This window comes from Ranitomeya imitator, chromosome 9 (assembly GCF_032444005.1).
Source record: "Ranitomeya imitator isolate aRanImi1 chromosome 9, aRanImi1.pri, whole genome shotgun sequence".
NCBI lineage: Eukaryota > Metazoa > Chordata > Amphibia > Anura > Dendrobatidae > Ranitomeya > Ranitomeya imitator.
The window spans coordinates 67,662,668-67,686,558 of NC_091290.1; the positions used below are offsets into that span (position 1 = coordinate 67,662,668).

The 23,891-nt window shown below is 50.5% G+C and overlaps 1 protein-coding gene across 2 annotated transcripts in view; it reads right to left on the reverse strand.

Moving 5' to 3' along the window:
• The window catches only part of CCDC34 (coiled-coil domain containing 34), a 45,120-nt gene extending 35,088 nt beyond the window's left edge, over window positions 1-10,032 (reverse strand). Inside the window, exons 1-4 of one of the 2 annotated variants that reach the window (XM_069740388.1) lie at window positions 9,919-10,032; window positions 5,752-5,995; window positions 4,115-4,244; window positions 2,821-2,928 (exon numbers count right to left, since the gene is read on the reverse strand). In XM_069740388.1, coding sequence (XP_069596489.1) covers window positions 2,821-2,928; window positions 4,115-4,244; window positions 5,752-5,993 — 480 coding nt within the window. In that variant the 5' untranslated portion in view covers window positions 5,994-5,995; window positions 9,919-10,032. Of the gene's footprint in view, window positions 1-2,820; window positions 2,929-4,114; window positions 4,245-5,714; window positions 5,996-9,918 lie in introns of those variants that run through there. The other variant, XM_069740389.1, reaches the window with a different exon arrangement.
• Window positions 10,033-23,891: the final 13,859 nt, after the last annotated feature.

The following is a 23,891-nucleotide window of genomic DNA, read 5'->3' on the forward strand; positions in this document are numbered from 1 at the left end:
CTCCCCATGACCCCCAGAGTGGTGCTAGACAGGCACCACAAACAGGTGCAGGGACCCAAGAACAACGCTCCCCATGACCCCCAGAGTGGTGCTAGACAGGCACTACCAACAGGTGCAGGGACTTGAGAAGAACACTCCTCACGCCCCTCAGAGAGGTGCTAGACAGGCACCACACACACACAGGTGCAGAGACTGGAGAAAAACGCTCCCCACGCCCCTCAGAGTGGTGCTAGACAGGCACCACACACAGGCGCAGGGACTGGAGAAGAATGCTCCCCACGCCCCTCAGAGAGGTGCTAAACAGGCACTACAAACAGGTGCAGGGACTTGAGAAGAAGACTCCTCACGCCCCTCAGAGAGGTGCTAGACAGGCAGCACACACACAGGCGCAGGGACCGGAGAAGAACGCTCCCCACGCCCCTCAGACTGGTGCTAGACAGGCACCACACACAGGCACAGGGACGGGAGAAGAATGCTCCCCACGCCCCTCAGAGTGGTGCTAGACAGGTACTACACACAGGCGCAGGGACTGGAGAAGAATGCTCCCCACGCCCCTCAGAGTGGTGCTAGGCAGGCACTACACACAGGCGCAGAGACTGGAGAAGAATGCTCCCCACGCCCCTCAGAGTGGTGCTAGACAGGCACCACACACAGGCACGGGAGAAGAACGCTCCCCACGCCCCTCAGAGTGGTGCTAGACAGGCACTACAAACAGGCGCAGGGACAGGAGGAGAATGCTCCCCACGCCCCTAAGAGTGGCGATAGACAGGCACCAAATACAGGCGCAGAGACATGAGAAGAACGCTCCCCACGCCCCTCAGAGTGGTGCTAGACAGGCACCACAAACAGGCGCAGGGACCCAAGAACAACGCTCCCCATGACCCCCAGAGTGGTGCTAGACAGGCACTACAAACAGGTGCAGGGACTTGAGAAGAACACTCCTCACGCCCCTCAGAGAGGTGCTAGACAGGCACCACACACACACAGGTGCAGAGACTGGAGAAAAACGCTCCCCACGCCCCTCAGAGTGGTGCTAGACAGGCACCACACACAGGCGCAGGGACTGGAGAAGAATGCTCCCCACGCCCCTCAGAGTGGTGCTAGACAGGCACTACACACAGGCGCAGGGACCGGAGAAGAATGCTCTCCACGCCCCTCAGAGTGGTGCTAGACAGGCACTACACACAGGCGCAGGGACCGGAGAAGAATGCTCTCCACGCCCCTCAGAGTGGTGCTAGACAGGCACTACACACAGGCGCAGGGACCGGAGAAGAATGCTCTCCACGCCCCTCAGAGTGGTGCTAGACAGGCACTACACACAGGCGCAGGGACCGGAGCAGAATGCTCCCCACGCCCCTCAGAGTGGTGCTAGACAGGCACTACACACAGGCGCAGGGACTGGAGAAGAATGCTCCCCACGCCCCTCAGAGAGGTGCTAAACAGGCACTACAAACAGGTGCAGGGACTTGAGAAGAAGACTCCTCACGCCCCTCGGAGAGGTGCTAGACAGGCAGCACACACACAGGCGCAGGGATCGGAGAAGAACGCTCCCCACGCCCCTCAGAGTGGTGCTAGACAGGCAGCACACACAGGCTCAGGAGAAGAACGCTCCCCACGCCCCTCAGAGTGGTGCTAGACAGGCACCTCACACAGGCACAGGGACGGGAGAAGAATGCTCCCCACGCCCCTAAGAGTGGCGATAGACAGGCACCAAATACAGGCGCAGAGACATGAGAAGAACGCTCCCCACACCCCTCAGAGTGGTGATAAACAGGCACCACACTCAGGTGCAGGGACCAGTGGACAGAGCGCTTTACTTTTGAATGTGTCAGATTTTTTTCAGTGCAGCCAGTAGCCAAACACCACAGAAGTACGGACCTGAGGCAGCAATGCATCGCTCCTACATAGCACAGCATAATAAACTGACATTATGGACTGTAAGGGTAATAAATGAAAGAGTGGCCACAGAAGACAGAGGCAATTCAGAATTGTAACAGATACGAAGATACATGCTTCTGGATCCAAGAAAACCCATGTGATATACTTCAGTTGTGGAGATAAAAGCGGATAAAGCATAAAACCCTTAAACTGAAAAACAATACAGACTATCCTCCTGGTGCCACATGTACTGACGTACTCTCCATTATGCCCCCCGAGAGGAGGACGTCGTCATAAGCGCCTTATGTTACTGGAGGAATACTGGATATTACATTTACACAGCACATACCCTAGAGATATGAATTACCAAAGTGACCTTTTATATTTACTGAAGTTTTGTGGCATGTATGGTTACCTCTGTAATCGATCCATATGTCCGTTCTCCTTACACTCCTGTTATGCATCTTTCGTTAGTCACAGGTTTCTGCCAGTGGTCCTGGCTAGTTTAAAGACAGACTATTGTTATTCTTGCTATACTATGATTAGGGGCGTCCTGGATGCCAGAAACGCGTCAGCTTTTTTAAACCCCAATTGTCTTTTTTTATCGCTTGCTAAACAAAATCGTTCTTTTATTGAGCTGCTGGAAGTGCCGCTCTCCCTCTTTTTTCCTTCGGTGGTCACCAGCTGGAGACACGGCACCCACCGGTTTGGCCTCCCTTGGACTCTGATCTTACAAGTATGGTAAGCTCCAAACACCCCCTTTTACTCTACTTTACCTTCCATAGATCTCAGACACAGCAGGAGGGGGTTAATTAGAAAACTATGTGCCCACAGCACAAACAATGAGTTACACCTCTACCAAATATTTCTGTCATTCGTGGTAAGTTCATGTTACTTCATAAAGACCAGAGTGGCCGCCAACGGCTGCATCTACAGCTCTACCTGCTCTTGTTTCCTTCGGACCCACTCTCTGTGCTGCTCTTCAGCAAAACGTTTTTTCTGCTCTTTCTTCTGTTCTTGTATTCTTCTTTCTTCCTCCTGTTTTAATTCCTGAATGAAAAATCATCATTTTTAAGATTCAAAGGTTCAAAAAGCTAAATAATAATAATAGTTGCAGAGAAAAGCCAAAACCTGAGCAGGACATGTTCACACTGTGGCCATTTCAGACAAACCCCCCCAAAAAATGTGCATAGAAATGAAGTAAATGAGTAAATAGTAATAGTACATGGAAATAAAGGGTACTTAGTTAACACTATTTTGATCAAAAAGCATAAATGCCGTCCCACCACGTCATGGTGTACCCAACGGGACGGTCCTAACCTGTCTAGCATTAAAACCTTAGCATGTGTCATACGACATGTCAATGTGAATAAGGGTCAAGCAGGATAGAGCCCTAAATAAGACACCCGTCGATGCGAAGCTATGCAGATGGAATAGTTAGCTCAGAAATTGGCGCCATGCCCCGTGTTATTGGGGGCTCTATCCTGCTCGGCCCTTATTCACATTGACGTCGTATGACAAGGTAAGGTTTTAGTGTTAGACGCGTTAGGACCTGTTAGGTACACCTTGCCGTGGTGGGACGGCTTTCATGCTTTTTTTAATCAAAATAGCGTTATCTATGCTCATTTTTTCTTTAGTTACATGACACAGTAGCTAATGTATAATGTGCAGAAGAACAGATCTGCCAACAGCCCTCTTCCATCAGGCCATCATTTACATGCTCTAATAAAGCTAAGGTAATGGGTGCAAAACCCTCCGAACATTCCTCTCTCCTGGGGATAAAAAGGATTGGAGGTTGACATGCCTCTACCCCAGCCAACATCTGTTGGGAGGCCCCCATACACTTTGGATTAATGATGGTCAAACCTGCCAGCCATCTAATGTATATAATGGGGTTGTCTAGGCTTGGGACAGAAGTCTGCAGTTACTCTATGTGACTGGTGAATCGGGGCTGCATGGTGTGCATGCTGTCACGACCACCCGATATAGCATGGACACAATTCCCATATGTGACAATACTTACCGACTAGACACGTTCGGTTTATCTACGTAAGTGAACTGTGAGACAGCCCTTTTTTCTCTATGGTCCTAAAAATGGTGTAATTTAGATCATCCACTCCTAAAGTGACAAGGACACAACCATAATGCAATCTCCAGCGGTGTCACTCCGGCACAGATCAGCAGGCCAAAGCGGGCGCTTATGGTTATCAAGTCACATGTGTAAAGAGACACAAACCTGGGAAAGTTTGTTTTGCAGGTCAATTCTCCCTTGCCGTTCCTTGCCAAGCAGCCATGTTTCCCAGGGAGACAGCTTCATATCAGCGAGAGATTGCTCTATTGTGGTGGTCCCGCTTTGGCTCCGATTACTAAGAGGAAATGTTCAATTAATTTTATTCCGTAACGTGCAAGATCAATACTAGATGTAAGCATCAGAAGAGCATGGAGGTGGCCAAGCAGCGCCCTCCGCACAGGACAATCCCTGGATGAGCGGCCTCGTTAGGATCCGGGTGACTACGGATGAGGATTACGTTAATGATAGTCTAATGAGTTGCATTTAATGATCAGTATCCCTCCTGGCATTCCTCCAGCACAGATGTACGACAACGCCTCTCACTGTCAGTCATAATACACGTGTGCGAGTATAAACAGGGCGTAGTAAGGATGGTGGAACGTAATAAAGGACTACCTGTCATATAAAACGCTAAGAAGTGTTACGCCATGCCCAGCCGACACTATTAGAAGCCACGGTGCAGGGATTCGTATCGGGTGATGGAGAGACCCCACAATACCGGCCTTCACCCTCCTCAGATGTCACAGTAGTCAGAAAAGAAGATCCACTAGACCTGCGGCAAACGGCTACAGGCATTGGCTACCCGACGTAGGCCCAGGAAACAGTCAGCAGGCCGCTAACAGAAAAGATGGTCAAGTCGGGTTCCTTGAAAGGGTCCATAAAAATGGATTCTTTAACCCATTAACACAGCATCACATATACATTAATTAATTAGTGGAGTAAGGAGCAGGCTCATGAGCTGAGCACGCCTCAAAGGACAGGTGTCGGCTATGTTATGTAGCTGGCACCTCTCTCTAACAGCAGCAATAGAGTGCACCCATTGGTGTCCCCACAATGCGATAGTTGGGTGCCGATGGATTGCCATCACAGACAGGGGCCCCCGATTTGTCCTTATAGTGCTACTAAAGTGTTATACTAAAGTATTGCAATGTATAGAACCAGAGACCGTACGTTGCAGATCGTGTCCTTTATGGGGACTAAAGGAAAAACAGAGATATAAGAAAAATAATCAGAGATTTAAACAAAAGAAAAAAGTGTCACTGGCTGAAAATTTGATATAGCGGTAAACTGCAAAATTTCTTGTTTTCACAAGCACTGAAAATACCCATTTATGCAGATGGACATAATCATTAACGGTAACGGTGAATGGCAGAAAAGCAGAATCGGAATGCCAACATGTACCTTTCCTGCTTGCTGCACCTCCCATCAACAATGGAATTAAAAAAGGGGCCAAAACGCAATTTGCACCTCACGGTACCATTAAAAAGTTAAAGCTCAGCACGCAAAAAACGAAAGAAAGTTAGAGCTCATGTTAGAAGAGAAGGTAAAAACGAAAACACAAAAACAAAAGTCAACCTTACGGGGTTAAACCACCTATATGTGGACCTCATTAGTGCCACCTAACCACACTCACCCGCTGAGAGGAGGGTAAGTCCCACAGGAGCATACACAGGCGCACAATATTTCCTCACTGATTGCCACCATTGGTGGTGGGGACATATTGGGAATCCAGCCCGTAGCCTGGTAATGCCCAGATGCCACTTACACAACACAAAGCCCTCTGCTGCCGCCAGAGACATTACCAGGGATTTGTTGCGTCGGTTTCTGGAGCCAGTATCTCCTCATGGAATGATTGATCTTCAATGTCACTTTCAAAGCTAAGATGATAGATCGGCGACAGCAAAGAACAGGTGGAGCCCCCGCTGCTGCTGGCCTCACCACTCCTGGAGCGCCCCATTACGGACTCTCTTGTACTGGGATTTCGAGGGGTGGAATGGGAGCGTCTCACCTCAGCAGATCGCAGGTCACTGGTGGAGGAAGACATGCCTGTATGATAGGAAAACAAAGGAAGACATCAATACCACTGACGGCAAGCAGCAGAGAGGCCATGATGTACTCAGCTCCTTAATACACAGGGAGATATATAGAAACTGGGACAACGGAAGAGTGGGGCAGAGCAACACAACCAGAGCACGGATATCAGCTTCCAAAGCACCTCTAAGCAGTGATGGAACCTGATTGTTTGGGGCGGTCAGCACCTGACGTCCGGGATAGGGTTCAGGACGCCGTCTGCATCATTTTAGGGGGATGGGTGGGTCTATACGTAGTAAAGGGGCTGTTTAGGGCCAATATTACTCTTTGGCAGGACGAAGGGAACATGGCGGATATAGAGTAATAAAAATGCATTAGGGTGTTCCAGTGACGGGTCAGTCAGTAACGGGAGGCAATATACAGAGTAGTGCAGGGAGAAGCATGGACCGGACCTGGGGGATGAGAAACTCAGCCCTAACCAGGGGTGTGGGGATGAGGGGGTGGGAAAAAGAAGCACGGCCCAGGAGGGGAGGGATAACTCAGCCCAAACCAGCTGCAGGGGGATGGGGGATTGGGAAAAAGAAGCACGGCCCAGGAGGGGAGGGATAACTCAGCCCAAACCAGCGGCGGGGGGATGGGCGGTTGGGAAAAAGAAGCACGGCCCAGGAGGGGAGGGATAACTCAGCTCAAACCAGCTGCGGGGGGATGGGGGGTTGGGAAAAAGAAGCACGGCCCAGGAGGTGAGGGATAACTCAGCTCAAACCAGCTGCGGGGGGATGGGGGGTTGGGAAAAAGAAGCACGGCCCAGGAGGGGAGGGATAACTCAGCCCAAACCAGCGGCGGGGGGATGGGGGGGGGGGGTTTGGGAAAAAGAAGCACGGCCCAGGAGGGGAGGGATAACTCAGCCCAAAACAAGCGGCGGGGGGATGGGGGGTTGGGAAAAAGAAGCACGGCCCAGGAGGGGAGGGATAACTCAGCCCAAACCAGCGGCGGGGGGTATGGGGGGTTGGGAAAAAGAAGCACGGCCCAGGAGGGGAGGGATAACTCAGCCCAAACCAGCGGCGGGGGGTATGGGGGGTTGGGAAAAAGAAGCACGGCCCAGGAGGGGAGGGATAACTCAGTCCAAACCAGCGGCAGGGGGATGGTGTGTTGGGAAAAAGAAACACGGCCCGGCCAGCAATGCAGGGGGATACGTGGCCAGGAGCAGCGGATGGGGGAGAAGAATAGCCCAGACCAGTGGAGGGAGGACAGCGGGAGAAGCACGGCCCAGACCAGAGGAGGAAGGGAGAAAAGCACAGCCCAAATACTTGGAGAAAAAAGGGGGGGTGGAATGGCGCGGCCCGGATCAGCGGAAAAAAAAGGGAGAGACAGCGCGGCCCGGACAAGGAGAAGGGGAGAAGGGATAGCACGGCACGGACAAAGAGAAGGGGAGGAGGGATAGCGCGGCCCGGACAAGGAGAAGGGGAGGAGGGATAGCGCGGCCCGGACAAGGAGAAGGGGAGGAGGGATAGCGCGGCCCGGACAAGGAGAAGGGGAGGAGGGATAGCGCGGCCCGGACAAGGAGAAGGGGAGGAGGGATAGCGCGGCCCGGAAAAGGAGAAGGGGAGGAGGGATAGCGCGGCCCGGACAAGGAGAAGGGGAGGAGGGATAGCGCGGCCCGGACAAGGAGAAGGGGAGGAGGGATAGCGCGGCCCGGACAAGGAGAAGGGGAGGAGGGATAGCGCGGCCCGGACAAGGAGAAGGGGAGGAGGGATAGCGCGGCCCGGACAAGGAGAAGGGGAGGAGGGATAGCGCGGCCCGGACAAGGAGAAGGGGAGGAGGGATAGCGCGGCCCGGACAAGGAGAAGGGGAGGAGGGATAGCGCGGCCCGGACAAGGAGAAGGGGAGGAGGGATAGCGCGGCCCGGACAAGGAGAAGGGGAGGAGGGATAGCGCGGCCCGGACAAGGAGAAGGGGAGGAGGGATAGCGCGGCCCGGACAAGGAGAAGGGGAGGAGGGATAGCGCGGCCCGGACAAGGAGAAGGGGAGGAGGGATAGCGCGGCCCGGACAAGGAGAAGGGGAGGAGGGATAGCGCGGCCCGGACAAGGAGAAGGGGAGGAGGGATAGCGCGGCCCGGACAAGGAGAAGGGGAGGAGGGATAGCGCGGCCCGGACAAGGAGAAGGGGAGGAGGGATAGCGCGGCCCGGACAAGGAGAAGGGGAGGAGGGATAGCGCGGCCCGGACAAGGAGAAGGGGAGGAGGGATAGCGCGGCCCGGACAAGGAGAAGGGGAGGAGGGATAGCGCGGCCCGGACAAGGAGAAGGGGAGGAGGGATAGCGTGGCTGGACAAGGAGAAGGGGAGGAGGGATAGCGCGGCCCGGACAAGGAGAAGGGGGGAGGGATAACGCGACCCAGACCAGCGGAAGAATGGGCGGGAATAGCGTAGCCCGGACCAGCGGTAGAAGGGGATGGGGGGAGAGCACGGCCCAATCCATTGGAGTGGGGAATAGACCAACCCGAACCAGCAGCAGGGAGGGGGGAAAAGTATGGCCTGGACCAGTGGAAAAGGGAGGGGGGGCACAGCCTGGACCAGTAGAAGGGAAAAAGGAAGGGAGGAACGTCCCGGACCAGGCAAGGGGAGTGGGGGTGAGAGAGGCACAGCCCTAACCAGAGGTGTGGGGATGAGGGAGGTTGGGAAAAAGAAGAACGGCCCAGGAGGGGAGGGTTAACTCAGCCCAAACCAGCGGCGGGAGGGATGGGAGAAAGAAGCATGGCGGAAACATGGCCAGGAGCAGAAGAGGGGGGAGAAGCACAGCCCGGACCAGTGTGTGTACAAGCAGAAGAGGAGGAAGGGGGATAAAGCGGCCGGGATCACCGTAAGGGGCAGGAGGGATAGCAGGCCCCAGACTAGCAGGAGGGGGAAATATCACAGCCAGGACCCGCAGGAGGGGGAAATATCACAGCCAGGACCCGCAGGAGGGGCAAATATCACGGCCCAAACCCGCAAAAGGGAATATCACGGCCCGGACCTGCAAAGGGGAATAGCACGGCCTGGACCCTCAGAAGGGAATAGCACGGCCCGGACCTGCAGAACGGAATAGCACGGCCCGGACCCGCAGGAGGGAATAGCACGGCCCGGAACCGCAGGAGGGAATATCACGGCCCGGACCTGCAAAGGGGAATAGCACGGCCTGGACCCTCAGAAGGGAATAGCACGGCCTGGACCCTCAGAAGGGAATAGCACGGCCCGGACCCGCAGGAGGGAATAGCACGGCCCGGACCCGCAGGAGGGGGAAATAGCACGGCCCGGACCCGCAGGAGGGGGAAATATCACGGCCCGGACCCGCAGGAGGGGGAAATATCACGGCCCGGACCTGCAGGAGGGGGAAATATCACGGCCCGGACCTGCAGGAGGGAATAGCACGGCCCGGACCTGCAGGAGGGGGAAATATCACGGCCTGGACCCGCAGGAGGGGGAAATATCACGGCCCGGACCTGCAGGAGGGGGAAATATCACGGCCCGGACCTGCAGGAGGGAATAGCACGGCCCGGACCTGCAGGAGGGGGAAATATCACGGCCTGGACCTGCAGGAGGGAATAGCACGGCCCGGACCAGCGGAAGGGAGGGGATGGGGCGAGAAGCACGGCCCGGACCAGCAGAGGGGGCTACAGGAAATGTTCCTCCAAGCCCATAACAGAAATGATGACCCCAGAAGCCTTTCAGCCTATTTTCCGACCTCTGGCGCTCAGGGAAGTTGCCCTCTGTATCTGCACTATGGATCCTCGTGATGTCACTTTTCAGACGAAAATATAGATATTATAGAAGTAACTGCATGTGGGACAATACAGGGGCTGACACCTGAGACTACAACTCCCAGCATGTCCTCACAGCAGCTTATCAGTGGACCCGTCCTATCACGTATCCATTGCGCTGCTGACGTGTTCGCGGGACTCCTTACCTTCCGGATGTCTCTGCCGTTATCCCCGGAGAAGCATCGCCTGCCCTGCAGGGTACAGGTAGCAACAAACTTCAGCCAGCTTTCAAAATGGCGGCAACTAAACCTGATCCCATCAGCCCCTGCGAGATCCGTCCAATCACAGGGCACCCTTCAACACGCTACGAAGCTCCGCCTCCGTTGTCCATGGACTGACAAACCGTTCTCAGCTGGCGTCCTAGTAACGCGTGATCCCTAGTAACGGCAGGATGCGGTGTGTGACGTGCAGGGGCCATGGCTGCCGTGTACAGGAGGCGAGGTGTGCGGGGCAGCACTGTGCCCATACATGTACTAGCCAGATAATACTGGCAGACAGTGCACAGAGCACATATAGTGCAGCGACCGCCAGGGGACTGTTCATACCGCGCCCTATGGAGGGCATCATCAGGGTTCAATAAACGCCAGTGTGAACATAAGCTAAGGGATCAGACTAATCGCATTGCAGAGAAATTGGTGCTCTGACCCTAATGGGAGAATTAGGATCTCCGGGGTCTGCGACCAGTGCAGGGAGAGCGGACAGCTCAGGATGGCAGCCGAGTGCGGTGTGATGGCAGCCGAGTGCGGTGTGATGGCAGCCGAGTGCGGTGTGATGGCAGCCGAGTGCGGTGTGATGGCAGCCGAGTGTTGTGTGATGGCAGCCGAGTGCGGTGTGATGGCAGCCGAGTGCGGTGTGATGGCAGCCGAGTGCGGTGTGATGGCAGCCGAGTGCGGTGTGATGGCAGCCGAGTGTTGTGTGATGGCAGCCGAGTGCGGTGTGATGGCAGCCGAGTGTTGTGTGATGGCAGCCGAGTGTTGTGTGATGGCAACCGAGTGCGGTGTGATGGCAGCCGAGTGTTGTGTGATGGCAGCCGAGTGTTGTGTGATGGCAGCCGAGTGCGGTGTGATGGCAGCCGAGTGCGGTGTGATGGCAGCCGAGTGCGGTGTGATGGCAGCCGAGTGCGGTGTGATGGCAGCCGAGTGCGGTGTGAAGGCAGCCGAGTGCGGTGTGACGGCAGCCGAGTGCGGTGTGATGGCAGCCGAGTGTTGTGTGATGGCAGCCGAGTGTTGTGTGATGGCAGCCGAGTGCTGTGTGATGGCAGCCGAGTGTTGTGTGATGGCAGCCGAGTGTTGTGTGATGGCAGCCGAGTGCGGTGTGATGGCAGCCGAGTGCTGTGTGATGGCAGCCGAGTGAGGTGTGACGGCAGCCGAGTGCTGTGTGATGGCAGCCGAGTGCGGTGTGATGGCAGCCGAGTGCGGTGTGATGGCAGCCGAGTGTTGTGTGATGGCAGCCGAGTGTTGTGTGATGGCAGCCGAGTGCGGTGTGATGGCAGCCGAGTGTTGTGTGATGGCAGCCGAGTGTTGTGTGATGGCAGCCGAGTGCGGTGTGATGGCAGCCGAGTGTTGTGTGATGGCAGCCGAGTGTTGTGTGATGGCAGCCGAGTGCGGTGTGATGGCAGCCGAGTGCGGTGTGATGGCAGCCGAGTGCGGTGTGATGGCAGCCGAGTGCGGTGTGATGTCAGCCGAGTGCGGTGTGATGGCAGCCGAGTGTTGTGTGATGGCAGCCGAGTGCTGTGTGATGGCAGCCGAGTGTTGTGTGATGGCAGCCGAGTGCGGTGTGATGGCAGCCGAGTGCGGTGTGATGGCAGCCGAGTGCGGTGTGATGGCAGCCGAGTGATGTGTGATGGCAGCCGAGTGCGGTGTGATGGCAGCCGAGTGCGGTGTGATGGCAGCCGAGTGCGGTGTGATGGCAGCCGAGTGCTGTGTGATGGCAGCCGAGTGCGGTGTGATGGCAGCCGAGTGCGGTGTGATGGCAGCCGAGTGGTGTGTGATGGCAGCCGAGTGTGGTGTGATGGCAGCCGAGTGCGGTGTGATGGCAGCCGAGTGCGGTGTGATGGCAGCCGAGTGCGGTGTGATGGCAGCCGAGTGCGGTGTGATGGCAGCCGAGTGTTGTGTGATGGCAGCCGAGTGCGGTGTGATGGCAGCCGAGTGCGGTGTGATGGCAGCCGAGTGCGGTGTGATGGCAGCCGAGTGGTGTGTGATGGCAGCCGAGTGCGGTGTGATGGCAGCCGAGTGCGGTGTGATGGCAGCCGAGTGCGGTGTGATGGCAGCCGAGTGCTGTGTGATGGCAGCCGAGTGTTGTGTGATGGCAGCCGAGTGCTGTGTGATGGCAGCCGAGTGCGGTGTGATGGCAGCCGAGTGCTGTGTGATGGCAGCCGAGTGCTGTGTGATGGCAGCCGAGTGCTGTGTGATGGCAGCCGAGTGCGGTGTGATGGCAGCCGAGTGCGGTGTGATGGCAGCCGAGTGCGGTGTGATGGCAGCCGAGTGTTGTGTGATGGCAGCCGAGTGTTGTGTGATGGCAGCCGAGTGCGGTGTGATGGCAGCCGAATGTTGTGTGATGGCAGCCGAGTGTTGTGTGATGGCAGCCGAGTGCGGTGTGATGGCAGCCGAGTGTTGTGTGATGGCAGCCGAGTGTTGTGTGATGGCAGCCGAGTGCGGTGTGATGGCAGCCGAGTGCGGTGTGATGGCAGCTGAGTGCGGTGTGATGGCAGCCGAGTGTGGTGTGATTGGCAGCCGAGTGCGGTGTGATGGCAGCCGAGTGTTGTGTGATGGCAGCCGAGTGTTGTGTGATGGCAGCCGAGTGCGGTGTGATGGCAGCCGAGTGCTGTGTGATGGCAGCCGAGTGCTGTGTGATGGCAGCCGAGTGCTGTGTGATGGCAGCCGAGTGCGGTGTGATGGCAGCCGAGTGCGGTGTGATGGCAGCCGAGTGCGGTGTGAAGGCAGCCGAGTGCGGTGTGACGGCAGCCGAGTGCGGTGTGACGGCAGCCGAGTGCGGTGTGACGGCAGCCGAGTGCGGTGTGACGGCAGCCGAGTGCGGTGTGGTGGCAGCCGAGTGCGGTGTGGTGGCAGCCGAGTGCGGTGTGATGGCAGCCGAGTGCTGTGTGATGGCAGCCGAGTGCGGTGTGGTGGCAGCCGAGTGCGGTGTGAAGGCAGCCGAGTGCTGTGTGATGGCAGCCGAGTGCGGTGTGGTGGCAGCCGAGTGCGGTGTGATGGCAGCCGAGTGCTGTGTGATGGCAGCCGAGTGCTGTGTGATGGCAGCCGAGTGCGGTGTGATGGCAGCCGAGTGCTGTGTGATGGCAGCCGAGTGCTGTGTGACGGCAGCCGAGTGCGGTGTGACGGCAGCCGAGTGCGGTGTGACGGCAGCCGAGTGCGGTGTGACGGCAGCCGAGTGCGGTGTGATGGCAGCCGAGTGCTGTGTGATGGCAGCCGAGTGCGGTGTGATGGCAGCCGAGTGCGGTGTGATGGCAGCCGAGTGCTGTGTGATGGCAGCCGAGTGCTGTGTGATGGCAGCCGAGTGCGGTGTGATGGCAGCCGAGTGCTGTGTGATGTTATTCCGGACCCACAGAGTGATCTGACCCTCGGGCCAATATCATCCAAGTCTCTGTGATCCGCATGCACCACTCGGCCATCCGAGAGATCGGACCCTTCACCACCCGGCGCCATTTTCTGTTTTTTTTCCTCCCCTTCTTCCAAGAGCCATACGTTTTTGTTTTCCTGGCCATATGAGGGATGAGTTGTACTTTTGAAACAGAGAAAAAAATTCCCAAGTGCAAAAAAAATGCAATTCCACAATAGTTATTTGTGGTTTTTCACTGTATGGTAAAACCGTCCGGGCTGCATGACTCCCCACGTCAGCACAGGACGCAGATACCAGATATGTAGAGTTTGTATTTTTATTTATGTGGTGAAAAAACATTTCAAAATGTAAAAAAATTATTTTGTATTTGTTGCCATTTTCCGAGACCTGTAACATTTTCATTTTTCGGGACCTGGGCTATGTGGCAGCTTATTTATTTACACCCAGAGCTGATGTTTTTATTGAGGTTTTGATCACCTCTTATTCCCTGTTTTGCAATGTTGCGGCAGCCAAAAAACACTATTCTGGCGTTTAGATTTTTTTTCTTGTTACAATATTTGCTGATCACATGAATTTATTTAATATTTTGATAGATCCGACATATCTGAATGCAGCAATGCCAGATATGTGTGATTTGAACTTTTGTGTTTATTATTTTTTCATGTTTTTTTATTTTTTCATATTTTTAAATACTTTTTTTTTTTTTACTGTTTACTGTCTTCAAGATTCTCTTTAGGAGACTTGAAGCTGTAATTGTCTGATCACCTGTGTTACATATAGCAGTACTTTAGCACTGCCATGTATAGCAGAACTGCTATGATCGCCGGCCACGAGCCCACATTCACAGGAGGCTCATAATGACAGACACAGGGGTCAGCAGCAGACCCAGGTGCAGCGCGTCATCCCTGCATGCTTCTCTCCTCCCCGGCAGGGAAGCCAGCTCACTCACCACCGTGGCACCTGAGTCACACTTCCTCCTCCTTCTACAACTACTGCCTGGGGTCTCACACGCCCTCCTTAAAGGGGCCACGTGCACCGTCCTAAAGTGTCCCCAGCCAATGGCTGGGATACACTTATTATTTAAGGCACCTTCACCTGAAAAAAATGTGTATAGTCAGTCACCTGCACGCTTGCTTGTTGTCATCTGCGGCGCCCCAGGGTCCTGGTCATCGCAGTGGTATTGCTTTCCTCTCGGGGAGAGTGATGCTACGTTTGGAGGCAATGAAGGATAACTGCATCCAGATATCACAAACATGCAACATATTTCACACTCCAGGCCACTAGGGGGAGCTCCTGCTCCTATTTATTAGGTCACTCCCCACATAGGTAAAACTGGTCGTCTGTAGGGAAAGTTAAGGTACCGTCACACTTAGCGACGCTGCAGCGATACCGACAACGATCCGGATCGCTGCAGCGTCGCTGTTTGGTCGCTGGAGAGCTGTCACACAGACAGCTCTCCAGCGACCAACGATCCCGAGGTCCCCGGTAACCAGGGTAAACATCGGGTAACTAAGCGCAGGGCCGCGCTTAGTAACCCGCTGTTTACCCTGGTTACCAGCGTAAAAAAACAAACAGTACATACTTACATTCAGCTGTCTGTCCCTTGCCGTCTGGTTCCTGCACTGACTGCTGGCCGTAAAGTGAAAGTGAAAGCACAGCACAGCGGTGAGTCACACAGCGGTGACTCACCGCTGTGGCTGTGCTCTGCTTTCACTTTACGGCCAGCAGTCAGTGCAGGAACCAGACGGCAAGGGACAGACAGCTGAATGTAAGTATGTACTGTTTGTTTTTTTACGCTGGTAACCAGGGTAAACATCGGGTTACTAAGCGCGGCCCTGCGCTTAGTTACCCGATGTTTACCCTGGTTACCAGTGAAGACATCGCTGGATCGGTGTCACACACGCCGATCCAGCGATGTCTCCAGGGAGTCCAGCGACGAAATAAAGTTCTGGACTTTGTTCAGCGACCAACGATCTCCCAGCAGGGGCCTGATCGTTGATCGCTGTCACACATAACGATTTCATTAACGATATCGTTGCTACGTCACAAATAGCAACGATATCGTTAACAATATCGTTATGTGTGAAGGTACCTAAAGTCCAGAACTTTATTTCGTCGCTGGACTCCCTGGAGACATCGCTGGATCGGCGTGTGTGACACCGATCCAGCGATGTCTTCACTGGTAACCAGGGTAAACATCGGGTAACTAAGCGCAGGGCCGCGCTTAGTAACCCGATGTTTACCCTGGTTACCATGCTAAAAGTAAAAAGAAACAAACACTAGATACTTACCTACCGCTGTCTGTCCTCCAGCGCTGTGCTCTGCTCTCCTCCTGTACTGGCTGTGAGCCGGAAAGCAGAGCGGTGACGTCACCGCTCTGCTTTCCGGCTCCCAGCCAGTACAGGAGGAGAGCAGAGAAGCAGAGCGCAGCGCTGGAGGACAGACAGCGGTAGGTAAGTATCTAGTGTTTGTTTTTTTTTACTTTTAGGATGGTAACCAGGGTAAACATCGAGTTACTAAGCGCGGCCCTGCGCTTAGTTACCCGATGTTTACCCTGGTTACCGGCATCGTTGGTCGCTGGAGAGCGGTCTGTGTGACAGCTCTCCAGCGACCAAACAGCGACGCTGCAGCGATCCGGATCGTTGTCGGTATCGCTGCAGCGTCGCTTAATGTGAAGGGGCCTTTACAGTACTCGTTAAAAGTTTGGACACATCTGTCTGTGCAGTGGTTTTTCTTTTTCTCATTGGAAAATGCACATTGTAGATTCAGAAGGAAGGCAGCAAAACCTCGAAGCTGAACATATGGAAACGAGGAGTAATACAATTTGTGTGAAACAAACCAGAATGTGCGTTAAACTTTAGATTCCTCAACGTCCCTCCTTCACTCTGATGACAGCTTTACACACCCTTGGCATTCTGTCAAGTAGATTCATCAGGTCGTCACCTGGAATCCAACAATCTTGGAGGAGTTCCCAGAGCAATTATTGGCTGCTTAGTCTCACCTCTGAGGTGCAACTCAACCAAAACCATCTCAATTGGGGCGAGTTCAGGTAATTGCGGAGGCCAGGTCATCAGACACACCACTCCATCCCTCTCTTTGATATTTAGCCCTTCCATAGCCTGATGGTGTGTTTTAGGTCATTGTCCTCTTGCAACTCAGATGATGGACCCACTAGTGCAAACCAGATGAGATGGCATGTCACTGCAGAATGCTGTGGTCGGCGTGCGCATTGAATTTGGAATAAATTATAAACATTGACACCTGCAAAGCGCCCCCTACCATCACACTTCCCTCCCACCATGCTTCACAGTGGGGAACGCACATGTAGAAACTATCCGCTCATCATCGCTGCATGTCACAAAGTCATGGTGGTTGGTAGCAAAATCTCAAATTTGGCCTCATCAGACCACAGTTCAATATTTAGAATTGAGAGTCCTCAGTGGTTGATACCTTTTAATGGCTAACTGAAAAGATGGTAACAAATTGCAAGCTTTCGAGACTACTCAGGTCTCTTAAGTTAAGTAACGTCATATGCCAGAGATAATATAAAATAAAGGTTTTTAATTTATTTTTCTGTGCGATTTAAAGTGTAGCCACTTCTTCAGGAAACAAAAAAACATATCATAGATATCTTTTTTTGTTTTCTGAAGAAGAAGTGGGCTACACTTCAAAACGCACAGAAAAATTAAAAAAAAACTTTATTTTAGATTATCTCTGGCATTTGACGTTACTTCATCAACTGGCAGCGCCGATACAGTCCACAAATTTTTCATTTTTTTCCATGTTTCTTGGTGAAATCAGTCATGGATCTGCAGCAGCCATACATCCTTGGATCAGGTCAGGATATATTGAAACTATCTTTGATAATAACCACCAAATAAAACACTATTTTTGTGCTATTTTTCTCTTCAGCTTTTTATACGAGGTTCTGACAATTTGCGTTTTCGGAGGCTATTAAGTCTCATGAACTTATCAATCAGCAGAGGTAATTCTTGGTCCTTTCCTGTGGTTGTCATTCTAAGAGCAAGTTTCATCATTATGATTGATGGTTTTCATGGTTGCCCTTGAGGATATTTTCAAGGTTCTAGTAATTTTCCAGATGGACAGACATTCATGTCTTAATGCATTGATGGAGTGTCATTTATCTTTACTTAGTTGAGTGGTTCTTGACATTTTCTGGCTTAGAACAGTTGTGGGATAGGACCCAGCATTGTGTGGAGCTGTGTACCAACAGTGTCTCTACAAAACACACCTGGTTACAAACACTGAAGGCCGGTGATTCCACACATGAACTCTTGACGAGACAGACCTGTTTATTGGAAGCCATACAACGTGACTACCAGAGGAAGCTGCTTGATAGAATGTCAAGGGGGTACAAAGCGGTCATCAAATTATACAGGTGCTAATAAGGTTTATCAAAAACCAGAACGATGTTGTAGGGTCTTAGTAGAAGAAAACCAAAACGAACAATAAACCCCTCAAAAAATAGCTTTTATTAGTATACGTACAAAATACCAAAAAAATCCTAAGCAATAAAAAAGGAGCATAAGAGGGTCTGGTACAGGTTAACCCAGGAGAAAATAGAAACTGAGATGAAAAAAGGAAATTTGCGCCTAGAATTTGGCACTGGTAAATAGGAACTAGGAAAGTTCTAGGGAAGATAGAATGTGTACTACCCTATATGTCCCTTCCTGACAGCGGAGGTTGGCACCCTTGATGCATAAAATGGTGCCCCCCTCTCCACATCGATTGGCTCTCCCTCACCCTGAAAAAGCCACCACCCACACCTACATAAAGTGCTTAAAGTGCATATTATAGATGTGTAATGCTGTGTGTCTAGTCAACAGTCTATACTTTATGTAGGTGATGGTGGTGGCTTTTTCAGGGAGTCCTTTGAGGGTCAGGGAGGGCTAGTCGACGTGGAGCCGGGGCGCCATTTCGTGCATCAAGGGTGCCAACCTCCGCTGTCAGGAAGGGTCACATAGAATGAGTATTACCCTATCTTTCCTAGACCTTTCCTAGTTACTTTTTACCAGTGCCAAATCCTAGGCTCAAATTTCCTTTTTTATCCCAGTTTGTATTTTCTCCTGGGTTAACTTGTCCCAGACCCTCTTATGCTCATTTTTATTGCTAAGGAGGAATGTTTAGGTATTTTTTTACGTATACTAATAAAAGCTATTTTGAAGGGGTTTCTTTTTGTTTTTCTGCTAATAAGTTTTAACAGCCATTTTAGTTTGTTTCACAGTTTTTTATCCTTTGTCTCCACATGTTTCTTAGTGGTTTTGCTGCATTGTCTCAATCTACAGGAGGAAGCGCAGGAGGCGCGAAACGGCCACCGCCCGAGATGTTTTCCACAGACTCTCCTGCATTCAGGTTTGAATGTGAAATAATAAATACACTTTTTATGGGATAGTGAGTGCCACCATTTTCTTTTTTCATGGAGATTGAATGATTTGTTTTTCTTTGGTGGGCACCTGAGATCCCAGGGTCGCGGTATCATTCAGCTACAGGTGTGAGTGACAGCGGTGCCAGTCTCATTTCTCATGCTTTGTCTGAATCTACAATTTACAAATTCCAATAAGGAGAAAGAAAACCATTGCATGAACTGATGTGTGAGAACCGGTGACTGGTACTGTGCACAACATGCCCACCAAGGAGCAAATATCTAACTTTGAGATAAATGATAACGAAGTAAAAAAATGTACATAAATATTCACCCACCTCTTGAGATTACTAGGCCCACGCAATGTCATGACGTTTCAGGGACCTAGTAATCACAAGAGGTGCCAAGATTGCAGACATTTGATTGTCGGAAAGGAAGTTTGCACTGCCCTGGTCTAAAGCGTACCAAGGTGGGCGATCTCTCAGGGTAGTGTGGATCTCTACTGACTATGATGGAAGTATTACAACACTGAGGTTTTTTTGTGAATTTGGCTATGCATCCTCAGACCAGTTAAAGTATCCAGGCTAGACCCTGTCCAGTGCTGAAAGTGCTTACAATGGGCATGTGATCATCAGAACTGGTCCATGGAGCATTGGAAGAAGGTGGCCAAGTCTGAAAATTATGTGGACAACCTGGTTCATGTGCTCCACTTACCTGGGGAAGAGATGGCACCAGGATGCACTAAGCAAAGAAGACAAGCCAGTAAAGATGGCGTGATACTTTGGGTTATGACCTGCTGAGTAACCTTTTCTTTTTTCTGCTAGGTTATGTTCACAAGTTGCATTATTCTTTCTCCTTTTTGCCACAGAAGAACACAGCATTTTACAGTAACAGCAAAGTGAATGAAAATTCTGAAATCTATACACGCTTTACTTATTTATTCCTTGTTTTTTTTCCTTGGTTTTCAGAATTTTTGATGACAAGAATAACATTGTTGGCTCACAAAACGCCCTTGTCCAAAGAGGCCAAGGAGAGTTCTCCATATGACAGCATATAATAAGCCTGTGTTGTATAAATATCTATACTGAGGAGAACAAAACTAACATCATAATATTACTACCAAAAACTTATAGAATATCTCAAAACTGAAAGATGGCATTCCAGAAAAAAGACGAACACTACCTAAGGCTTTATATGCTGTAAACGGCTGTGATGACAGATTTCCTTCTATAAAATACAATGTGCAACAAGATTGATTTTTTTTTTATCTTTCTCAGAAGCAATAAAACAAAGGTATTTCAGGTCAGATCACAACATACCGGTAATTAACATGTTAAAACGATAACTGACAAACCCAAAGGCTTTCCTGGGATAACGTGGAGGAATCGTTACTTAAGCCCCTGTTATGCTTCTCATTAAAACTGATAATCTTTTAAGAAATGTTCCCACAAACTGCATATACTAAAGTGTCTTAAGACAATTAGTTCAGCTGTCAAACATTGTTAACTTTTATTTCTTAAAATACTAAACAATATAGAGTAAGTCCCACTGGCGCCGGTGTATGTATGTGGGTGTGTAATTCCTGTGGTGTGTCCTGTGCTCACAGGTACAGAGCTGTCTCTAGCAAACTCAAAAACAATAGGTACCGTAACTGACTCGTCACTGTCCTGAGTTCTGTGCAGCATACACATCCCCAGGAGCTAACAGTGCATTTACATGGTCTTACTGTGCATAATGGTGGACGTGGCTGCAGAACTGGGCATCACTATTGTGGTAACTTTGGTAACACTGACGGTGCATGTGTACGTAAGCAGGCCACTGGATGCAACATGCAGATCAGGACAACGCAGAAGTAACCAACTTAAGTAGAATCATAGAATCATAGAAAGGTATAGTTAGAAGGGACCTCCTGGATCATCTGGTCCAACCCCCTGCTCAATGTAGGATTCACTAAACAGTCTCAGACAGATGTCTGTCCAGCATCTCTTTGAAGACTTCCATTGAACGAGAACTCACCACTTCTCCTGGCAGCCTGTTCCACTCATTGATCACTCTGTCAAAAAGTATTTTTCTAATATTTAACCTGTCTCCTCCCATTGCTTCTAGTCTTTCTTTGTGCAAATGAGAATAAAGTTGATCCCTCTACACTGTGACAGCCCTTGAGTTATTTGTAGACAGCTATTAAGTCTCCTCTCAGTCTTCACTTTTTCAAACTAAACACTCCCAAATTCTCTAACCGTTCCTCATAGGACATTGTAGACTGGTCACCATTCTGGTTGCTCTTCTCTGAACTTGCTCCAGTTTGTTTATGTCTTTCTTTAAATGTGGTGCCCAGAACTGGACACAGTATTCCAGATGAGGCCTGACCAAAGAAGAAAAGAGAGGGATAATTACTTCACGTGATCAAGACTCTATTCTTCTCTGTGGTTGCCTTTTTTGCTGCTGCATCACACTGTAAACTCATATGTAGTCTGTGATCTATTAGTATACCCAAGTCTCTTTCACACGTGCTGTTGCTTAGTTCTATTCCTCCCATTCTGTAGATGTACGGTAATTTTCTATTTTCTTGCCCAGATGTAGAACCTTGCATTTCTCCCTATTAAATACCATTCAATTAGTCACTGTCCATTGATCAAGCTTATCTAGATCCTTCTGAATCCTTTCTCTGTCTTCTCTAGTGTTAGCTGTCCTTCCTCGCTTTGCATCGTCTGCAAATATGATCTGCTTACCTTCAGTTCCCTTATCTAGATCATCTATGAAATTCTTGAACAACACTGGGGCCAGGCCAGAACCTTGTGGTACCCCACTTGAAAGACTCTTCCAATTGGATGTGCAACCATTTATTACCACTCTTTGAGTATAATCGCTGAGCCAGTTATGAATCCACCTAACCGCAGCCTTGTCAATCCCATACTTGGTCATTTTTTCAATAAAGATATGAGATACTTTATCAAACGCTTTGCAGAAGTCAAGATATAATGTACCTACCACATTTCCCTCTTTAACCCAGTCAGTGATTCCATCATAGAAGGAAATTGGATTAGTCTGGCATGACTTGTTTGCTACAAACCCATGCTGACTCTGGTTAATTACCGTATTCTTATCCAAATGCTAACATACAGTCCTGCTCGTCGTTATTGGTACTCATGAAGTGTTTGTTTTTTTGTATAGAGCACTCGTGTTAAATACAAAAGATCACATTAGAAACAATTTAAAACAAAAATGCGAGGGAAAAATAGAAAAACCAAAAGCTTCCTGTGACACTGGTATTGGCACCCTTTACATTAAATTAGTATGGAAACACATTTTGACTAGCCTGTGGTAAATCACAAAGGACAATCACCTGTGATTAATTGGTGGTGCCCACGTGACATGAATTAGCCAATGAATGACTTCTGTGATTTAAAAAGCCACATGGTAGGCCCTGTGACTTTGTCAAAATGGTAAAGACAAAGGAGCTTTCGGAGGACGTCAGAACTGCTATTATTAGCAAACACAAGACTTCCAAAGGGTATAAGGCCATCCCAATGACCTTGCTATCCCAGTTTCAACAGTGCACAATGTTATTAAGAAGTTTACCAAGCATGGTACTGTCAAGAACCTCCCTGGACGTGGGGGAAAGAGGAAGATTGACAAGAGATGTCTTTGAAGATTGGTGCGAATGGTTGAAAAAACACCATCTCAAACATCCAAAGACCTGAAGGCCAACCTGGAACAATCTGGAGTCATGGTTTCAACAAGTACCATATGCTGCACACTAAACCAAGCAGAGCTTTATGGGCATTGGCCAAGGAAGAAACCATTGGTGAAGAAAAGACATAAAAAGGAATGACTGATCTTTGCCAAAGAGTACCTTGACAAATCACAATCCTTCTGGGAAAACGTTCTGTGGACAGATGAAATGGAAATAAAGCTTTTTGGCAATGCAAAGCAACAGTTTGTGTACAGATGGCGCAATGAAGCTTATAAGGAAAATAATACTCTACCACCAGTTAAGCATGGTGGAGGATCCATAATGCTGTGGGGTTGCTTTGATGCATCTGATACTGGAGGAATCATGAAATCAGAGAATTATCAAGAGATTTTAGAGCGAAATCTCCAACCCAGTGTAAGAAAACTTGATTTGAGTCAAAGATCATGGATCCTCCAGCAAGACAATGGCTCAAAGCACACATCCAAAAGTACACAGGAATGGTTGAAAAGTAAAAAAAATGATTGTTTTAAAATGGCCAGCAATTAGTCCTGACCTCAATCCCATTGAAAATCTTTTGGGTGAACTGAAATCTGCCATTGGGAAAAAGTACCCTGCAAACATTCAAGAGCTTGAACAAATTGCAATGATCCAGAAATTCAAATCCTTGCTGACGGCAGCAGCCATGTAGCCAGTTGTTGACCTGTAGAATCTTATTCCACCTCCTTGTTCCATGACCATCCAGTGGGAGGATGGATGAGAAAACCACCTGCACTTCCAGTTCTTTCACTTTGTTGCCTAAGGCTTCTTTCACACTTCCGTTTTTACAATCTGCACAGGATCCATCAAAATGTTGAAAAGACGGATCCTGTGCAGATTGTAAAAAATGGGTGCACTGGGCCCGTCTTTCTGACGGACCCATCGAGGCTATGTGCACCTGTTATGTATGCGTCTTCGCAGCGGTTTTCCATTGTGAAAACGCATACACTACACAAACCAGGTTAAAAAAAATTTAAAAAAATCACAGTATTCTCACCTACCGGCGTCCCGTGCAGCGATGCTCCCGGCAGCTAGCGTTCCTAGTAATACATTGCGAAATCTCGCGAGAAGTCTCAATGTATTACTAGGAACGCTAGCTGCCGGGAGCATCGGTGATGCTGTGCGGGAAAGCCGGTAGGTGAGAATACTGCGATTTTTTTAACATTATATCTTGTTACTATTGATGCTGCATAGGCAGCATCTATAGTAAAAAGAGAAAGAGAGCGAGAGAGAATTTCCCTGACGGGAAATTCTTCCACGCATGCTCAGTTTGAAAAGACGGGACCCGTCGCTGGATTCCTGCTTTTCACAGGCAGCGACGCTAACCGAGTTTCCGGCGTGCAGAAACAACATTCCTCTGAAGGTTTTCCCTGCCCGATGGACCTTTTTTTTACGCAGGATCCAGTGCACGACGGATGAAAAGGATGGCC